Below are 8,236 nucleotides of genomic sequence, written 5' to 3'. Positions count from 1 at the left end.
TTGTAAGTTTGAAATCCGATAACCAAACTGAGGAAGGTATCGTTCCATTCCTTCGGTCCCGTGGCAATCTGACCACAGCGCAAAGATGCGAAACGGCGAAATACCAGCAAACGGTAACACTGCGTTAGAACAACCACATCGGGAGAAATTTTTACCATAGAAATTGCAATTTAACACCTTGCGAGAGCCAGAAAACCATTAGCACACCCACTACCGATTAAGAGGAACAAGAGCAGATTAAGCCCGTAGATATATCAAATTTCAGCCTTAATTATCTGCCTAAGCGTGTGTGAGTGCCTGTGGGTGTAGCACCTGTGCGTCAGTGTGTGTGCGTTGTTTTCTCACACAATTTCGCTGCAATTTAAAAAAAATCAACAAAAGCGCAGCAACAACACCAACAACAATTAGGAAACGCATTAATTTTCGAGGCTGTTTGGCTATACTAGAAAAATAAACAATAAACAATCAAGGTGGAGAACTGGAAATCGCATGCCCAGCGAAGTGATAAACAAACTAAAAACCCCACGGCAGCTCCAAAATTCTGGAGAAGGACGGTACGTTACCCCTCTAGATCGAACAGCCATGGAAAATTAATTGATTTGCAAATTACTTACAGGGCCACGTCGCTATCGCTTATCAACTGCACTGAGAGAAAAACCTCAGTGTGCCAATCGTTTTTCATCGTTTTCTCCAAATTTCCCGCCCAGTCTCCGATCGGGTGGTACTAATTAGTTTCCGAAAATTAACCCTAAAACCATAAGAACATGTCCTCGTCGTCGGCGTCCGGCGGTCGGAAGCAGCCAACTGCCGTGTCGCGTATGAAGCAGGACTATATGCGTCTCAAGCGAGATCCCTTGCCGTACATCACCGCCGAACCGCTGCCCAACAACATCCTCGAGTGGCATTACTGCGTCAAGGGACCGGAGGATTCGCCCTACTACGGCGGCTACTACCATGGCACACTGCTCTTCCCGCGCGAGTTCCCCTTCAAGCCGCCTTCCATCTACATGCTGACGCCGAACGGACGCTTTAAGACCAACACGAGGCTGTGCTTGAGCATATCAGGTATACATTACATAGTTTTCCCTCTTTCGGAAAAAACCCAATATTGTGATTGCAAGAAAACAAAAAAAAAAAACATTCCCTATCTTATCTTACATTTACTTGAAAAGCGTTTTAATTTTTTTATAATTTATTTCTTTTGCTTATCACTTATTACGTGTTGGTTTCTAGTTTTTAAACGTTAATTGAACAAATTTCCATAACATTTTCCGTGTTCTTATGCTATGTTCTTTGCTTGTCAGACTTTCATCCGGACACGTGGAATCCCACTTGGTGTGTTGGCACCATTCTCACTGGACTGCTGAGTTTTATGGCAAGTTTTCTAGAAATTTAAGTCATTATAAAGTTAATTAAACCACTTCATTTTCCAGCTGGAAAGCACTCCTACGCTGGGGTCTATCGAGTCGTCGAACTATGACAAGCAAATGTATGCCCAAAAATCGCTAGCATTTAACCTGCGCAACACTAACTTCTGTGAGCTGTTTCCCGAGATGGTCGAGGAAATCAAGCAGCGTCTGCAGGGAACACAGGCTGCGGCTGCGGCGGGCGGTATTGCGTCCACCTCCGGCGGAGCGAAGCGGTCCAACGGTGTAGCAAATGGCGCGGCATCGGCATTGGCGGATGGCAATCTAGCAGCCGGTGGCTTGTCGAATCCACAAAACGCAGCGGACGCCATTGATGGCGGAGCGGCGGGACAAGCGGACTTGGCCAGTGGCGGCGGAGCGTCGGCACTGCAGAATAGTGCACGGAACTCCTATCTAAACTGGCAGTCCGTCTATTCGAACCTGGTGATCATTATCTGCTTTGCGATATTTGCCCTCATTGTTAATTACGTGATCAAGAACCTGAATCAGGAATAGAATTAACGACACAGCCTCTATATTTATATACAAATATAGTTACACATCCGTATGCGTGTGCATATTTAATCTAGTTTACTCTAAAGTAGTCTTCGTGGATTCAGTACCGCTTGAGAAGTATTTACAGTTCCCGCTTGACCCAAAAATTATCGCCTCAGGCCCCCGCCATCCATTCCCCCTTTTCCCACGATCGCTGTTTAGTCTGAAATTATTGGCAATAACAACTAGAAACACAGAATCACACATTTCTAAACTCAATTTGTGAAATCTATAAACTGTTTTGTTATGTATTCATTACTATTAAAGCCTAGTTTAATGCAACGTGAATGAAGCCAGAAATATGTTTGTAAATGAATAAAAAAGAACGGCAACATATGAGCTCGTGTACAAATTAGCCAACTTATGTGACACTTTCTTGCTTATAAAATGGATCTTAATTTTCAGCCTGATGTTGATTTAACTAATGTAATAAGTTGTAATTTGTGGTTGGCTTTCCGCTGGCAAAGCGGCTTAAGTGTAAACCAAAGTTGCTGGCCGGCGAATGTAATTTTTCCTCGTTCTCGGAGAGTACGGGTAAATCCAATAAACTGAAGCCTGGCCAACCAACAATGTTTCACATTTAAACCGCTTAACACACCCACAAGTCTATGCGACAACTTTGTTGGCCAGGCCATCTTAAACCAAAATTACACACATGATGCTTATAAGTGGTGAGAGTGGACAGGGATGACCAAGTTTGTAGGTTTTGCGAATTATGGCACTTATTGTTTTGGCAAGTAAAAAGTTTAGCCTTAAAAAATGCAGTCAGAGATAAAAAACTACTTCGGATAACAGCAAGTGTTTTTGCTTTTATAATTCTTAATTTGAACGCTTTGATTTAATTTGATTTTTTTTTTCAATTATATGTGAAGCTATGATTTTTTCCGTGTGCATTTGCCACAATTTCATAAAAGGGAATCGGCTTACTCAGCAGCCGCGGAGAACTTCTGTAAAATAAAAGAACAAAGGGACAACTTCGTTTTGTGATGAAAGTTTTTGGCCAGACGCTGAAGTTGATAATTTAACTAACGTAAATTTCAAGTTCAGGCTCCCTGGATAAACTTTCCGACTGCGGCTGGCACTTGCAACTTTTCAAATTTGGTTGTTTGTTTTATGAACTTGCAACAGTTTAAGCCAATTTCGGTTGCACAAAGAGAGCAAAACCACCAGCAGACACACAACATTAAATGATATCCCGGAAGCAGCGGGCAAAGATACACAGACCCCATAACCGAAATTTCTCTGCTACTGTCATCAAGTATTTTTATGGGGAGTGACGATGGGCGGAGACTTTGAACTCACTTGTGCTTCTTGCTTAAAATTTATTTTGAGTGCCCACGAAGACGGCGACTGGACTCCAAGTCCCAACTGTCTCCTGCATTTCCGCTTTATCCTTTTGATACCCGGTCGGATGTGCAATTTTTGCTCATTTGTTCTTGGCATTTATAAGCTTCAGCTTTCCGAAAAGAGGTCACTGGCGTTAGAGTCCGGGGAGTTCATTGTTCGCCGCCGAAAGCAAAGATCCGCATGTGGCCATCGCTGCTGGCCAGGCTTAAATGCCCAACAAATGGCTACAAGACATTAGTTGGCGGCAATAAATGTCGATGCTCCCGGGCTAAGCCGCTTGTCCAAAGCAAATATGCGCGAGTAAACCCACGAAAACAAAACATAAATGGAGTGGTCAACGGCCATTCGATGGCAACCAGGGGAAGTCGGCCTACTAAGCCATAAAAATAATGGCCAAAACAGGAGAGAGTGCCCACGGCCAAGGCGGCCGGTCAGATAAATAAATATAAATAAATAAAAATAACAAATGCTATAATCATTAAGTACGCCTCATTGGTGGGCATGTGCTCCCCAAGTTCGCCGGCCATCTGGAACTGCTTTTATGCCAAGGGTCCTGCACAGTAAAGTATAATCTAAGAAATTATTTACAAAAAAATATTTAAAGCTGCAAACATGTTCTTTAAAAAAAGCTCTCAATTCAAAGAAAAAAATTAATTAAAAGTAAACAGTGGAGTTTGTTCTAAAAGGTGATCAATTATAAAAATTTATTTGCTATATTATTTTTTAGATTTAACTTGGTTAAGAATTTTGAATGGAACTTTTTCTCTGTGTGGTCTTTCTTGACCACCCAGGGGTCATAAATGTTACACATCCGCACACAGCAAAGCCCACACAAACACAGTGAAATGCGCATATAAATGAAAATGTTTGTTAAATTATGTGGGCAATACACGTTTATGCCTGTGTCAGTGTGCGCAATAAACGATAAAACATAAACTTAATATGCAAAGGCCACGCGAAAATAGCAACAGCTGAAATGTATGCTATATTTACTTTGGTGTGTGTTTGTGTGTGTGGGTGTGTGTGTTTGCGCGCTGGCATGTGAGCATTCTCTTTATCAATGCATAAACAAATGGACATCAGCTGCGAATTATGGCAGGATTGGCTAAGCGAAAGGATAAGTGGGGTGAACCAGCAAAAAGGACCTCACAAGTGATGGCGAATGTTAAAAAAAATCTACAAAGGATGAAAATAAAAGGAAGCTAGATTTGAATGTGATTTTTGTAAAAAGCCCTTATTGGGATTGGTTTGTTTGAAAGCCTCTAAAGAATTTGAGGGGAATAAAAATATCGAAAATAATAATACCATAGTAAAATGTTTTACAATTTTGTGAAAAAAATGTATGTGCTATCCAAGTAAACTCTCTAGTAGAAAAAACAGCTAAAGCCATGGCAACTTTAACAACCAGGCTAAGTATTGTTTTTATTCAAAGCGTTTTTTGGCTTATGGTTCAATCAACAATACAATTATGCCTTTTTGCAGATATCAGCCAATGAAGAGATATGTATTTATTACGACCGAAAATTTGCATAAATCGATAAATGATGCTGGCATTTAAGCGCGGGTTTCTCGTGTGTTCACAAATGGACTTATATACATATGTACATACATATATGCGCCGAAAGGATGAGCGGTTGTTCGGTGAGCAGTGACTACTGGGATGGTCAATTGGAGAGCTGGACACTCGTTAATTCATCCTGTCAACGGTCTCGAGCTCGTTTACTGCCGGAAATCGTGCTCTTGGACACTAATCTATGACCCTGAGATGCGCTTTTTGGGCTGCCCGGTCCACTTCATCATCATCAGCCTTATCATTTCGGGTCCCATTGTGCTGCAAATTGTAAATTGCGAAATTCGCTGGACGATTCTAATGCGACCTGATGCGCTGATGGCAGTGGGAAAAGTTTGATCACTACTCAACCGCAGCGCCATAAATTTCAATTAGTGCGGATGCATTTGGGCATTTGCATGTGCCAATTTTGAATTATGAACTCGGGACTTTGCCAACTGACTAATTGCTGATTGAGTTGCGTTTGGGACTGGATTGGACTCTTGCCGGCTTAGTGGATCAACCAATCAATGTCTGATTGTTGGCCCAGCCGAGAGGCAATTAGGTCGCACTGTTGGCTGCAGAATTTGGTGAACAACAAACAGCATAAATTTGGGGAACCAAGGATTTATGCACAGGGAAAAAAAATCAAAACAGACAAGGATATTGTATGCCGACATTGAAATAAGTAAATTAACAAAGCGTTAAATAAAATTAAGATGTTTATGTTTTTTGTAGATATATATTATGTTTATAACTACTTTACATTTGTTATTTTTATGTACTATATATTTTTTTTACTGTGTGCGGTTCCCTTCATCGCTGGCTGTCAGTGTCAAGTTGTTGCCGTCCTAACTTCAACAAATTATGAGCACAATAAAAAGTGGCAGGAGCAACAAAAACGAGTGCGACTACATGAGCGGCAACAACAAATGCAGCACGCGACACTTACACAAGTGGCAGCCACATCCGGCCAGCAGATGCTCCACTTCCACTTCCACATCCACATCCACGTCCACTTTCAGTCCTACTAACTGCCCCACTCCCGATCCTGTTACTGTTCCTGTTCCTGGTCATATTTCTGCTCCTGCTCCTGCCACTGGAAGGACTTTAAGCCTCGAGTGCTTACATGTTGTTTTTATGGCAATGTGTGAGACTTTCGCATTGAATTAACTTGAGTGGCCGGCGAATGAGGGCGTTCGTGTGGTCAGTGGCTGGCATTTATGGATCAGGCTGTCAGGACTCGCACATTTGTCAAGTGTTTTCATTTACTGATGGATCAAGCTGGATAAGCAAAAGCCTTGGAGCAGCTTTAAGACTGCATATCAGTGAAAAACACTCATGAAAAGAAGTAAACCAACGCTAAGGCGAATAAATATTTAAATAAATCATCTAAATATTTTTATCAAATCAAAATCTATTGTATGTTTATTAAATAATACTTACTTGGTTTTTATTTTCTTAAAAAATTTAGTAATCTCTCATCTTTGAAGACAATAAATAATAAACCCATTTTATAAAGCTTAAGTTTTCTCTAATAAGACAAAAAATTAGGTGAATGCAATAATTTTTATTCCTCAAGTGCAGCTTAAGCTGAATTTTCGCAGTTTGGGTTTTATCACTGTCTTTGGCATCCAGCCATTCAAAAAGTTTCCTTTTCGCCATGCGGCATTTAAGGACACTCCCTGTCTCAGAAGTCATCAGAGCGAGAAGATACGCGTAAAAAAAGTGTCCCACAAGAATATGCAAAGCAGGGAGTAACGAGTTTGGGTTAAGGGCAGGACATGCACATATATACAGCAACTTGTTGCTGCCTTTTTTGCAGCACGAGCACGAGTTGTTGAAAAGTAAAATTATTAAAACTTTTTGAATTAACAAAGCGCCAACAACGAGCTAAATGTCGTCGACGATGTCCGCGCAAAAGTGAATTAAAAGGGGAATAAAAAGCGACAAAGTTAATTTATGCACAACTAGATATAAACAAGGATGTTGCAAAAAGGGGCGGACAGGACGATGCAGACACAGCGAATAGTCGAAACTGTCGCTGAACTGTGGAAACGGAAAACTGAACGCCATATAAGATTCAAATGCATTTCCCTGTTGGTCGACACCTCCCGTTTCCGGTTCCCACTTGCCAGGGCTCCACCCACTATTGCACCACCATTTTCCCGCCCCTGGCTTCCGCACTCGTAACCGGAAATGAACAGCAAACTTTTCAATTGAGTTTTCCGCCTCTGCAGCACAGGGCCACGATAAAGTTTCGGCATTATTTTTGTTTATTTTCTTGCTGATCCATAAAATACAGCCCTAACCAGCGACGTATTGAAAGAATTTATCAGGAGATTCACGATTTTTGTACTTAAGCCGAAACTTAAGTTTTTCCCATTTTTATAAAGTGAAGTGAGTGACTACATTAAAAATGTCTTTTTTTTAAGTCTTTTTGAGCATAATTATAAGTTAGCAGGAATTTCTTAACCCCTTGCACACTTCACTGATTCTTAAACTAGCATATTCGGGTGGCACGACCAAATTTCCTAATTGAGATTGCCATTCGGGGCAGTTAGCATAAATTGACAACGAGCCGAAACTGAAACAAGACTAACAGTGAACGTTAATTAATTTGCGGACAAATCCTTTGCAACAAGGCCGAAACTACAAGGTTCTGCAAACAATCAAAGCTCATAAATTCCGAACAAATTAAGCAGTGGAAACTTGGTCCCTAATCCAAGCCTCAGCTGGTGTCCAGTTGATGGTAATGATGGGTATTTACCAGGCAACCGGAAACAGGAAAACAACAGCAAAACAGCCCCCACACATCAATGGCAATCATGGAAATTGGACAGCTAAGTTTGGGCGCAGAACAAAGAACAAATAGTAAAAAGGGCACGAAGGGGAAACATAGAAAAAGAACAACCAGGAAAATATATATATGTTTTTCGGGGCCTAAGGAAAATGCCGACAAAGCGAACAGAAAATCAACAGAGCCAAGCAGGCAATAAACTGCCTGACAAATGATAATAAAAGCCCGGCCAGCAATGAGCCAAAGAGCAGCAAGATACAAAATACGGAGCGCAACCTACGAGATACAAGCTACATCCTCCAAGGCGGCACAGGCGGCCAAAAGGCGAAATGAACGAGCAGCAGTTGATGCCCTTCCGTTGGGCGCCAGTGCTCCGGGCACATCCGCCGCTGGTCATTTCAATCAATTTACCCCAACACACTCACATGAGCGGCTACAGACGGATGGTTCCATACATGCATGGCGGTGAAAGTGCACTGCGAGAAAATTACCCTTCAAAGAAAATTGTTTGTATTTTTTAAATCTATAATATGAATATGAATCATCTTTAAAAGTTATTTAAAATGGTATTTATTAAAC

General features: G+C 41.4%; 1 protein-coding gene across 1 annotated transcript; it reads left to right on the top strand.

Moving 5' to 3' along the window:
• The first annotated feature begins 239 nt into the window (after positions 1–239).
• Positions 240–2,321, top strand: LOC108092191 (ubiquitin-conjugating enzyme E2 J2). The gene is made up of 4 exons (XM_017191718.2): positions 240–554; positions 617–1,065; positions 1,305–1,375; positions 1,434–2,321. The coding sequence occupies exons 2-4, from the start codon at positions 765–767 to the stop codon at positions 1,920–1,922; spliced, it is 861 nt and encodes a 286-aa protein (XP_017047207.1). The 5' UTR covers positions 240–554; positions 617–764; the 3' UTR covers positions 1,923–2,321.
• The last annotated feature ends 5,915 nt before the right edge of the window (positions 2,322–8,236 follow it).

Source organism: Drosophila ficusphila, unplaced genomic scaffold, assembly GCF_018152265.1.
Source record: "Drosophila ficusphila isolate 14025-0441.05 unplaced genomic scaffold, ASM1815226v1 contig_791, whole genome shotgun sequence".
NCBI lineage: Eukaryota > Metazoa > Arthropoda > Insecta > Diptera > Drosophilidae > Drosophila > Drosophila ficusphila.
The sequence above is the reverse complement of the archived record's forward strand: the minus strand, read 5'-3'. Positions and strand labels throughout refer to the sequence as shown.

Bases quoted from the DNA above. Each gene is read 5' to 3' on its own strand.
- LOC108092191 (XM_017191718.2), top strand. From the start codon at position 765: ATGTCCTCGTCGTCGGCGTCCGGCGGTCGGAAGCAGCCAACTGCCGTG. The intron at 1,066-1,304 runs GTATACATTACA...TTTGCTTGTCAG, and splicing joins GCTGTGCTTGAGCATATCAG to ACTTTCATCCGGACACGTGG. The intron at 1,376-1,433 runs GCAAGTTTTCTA...TTCATTTTCCAG, and splicing joins CTGGACTGCTGAGTTTTATG to CTGGAAAGCACTCCTACGCT.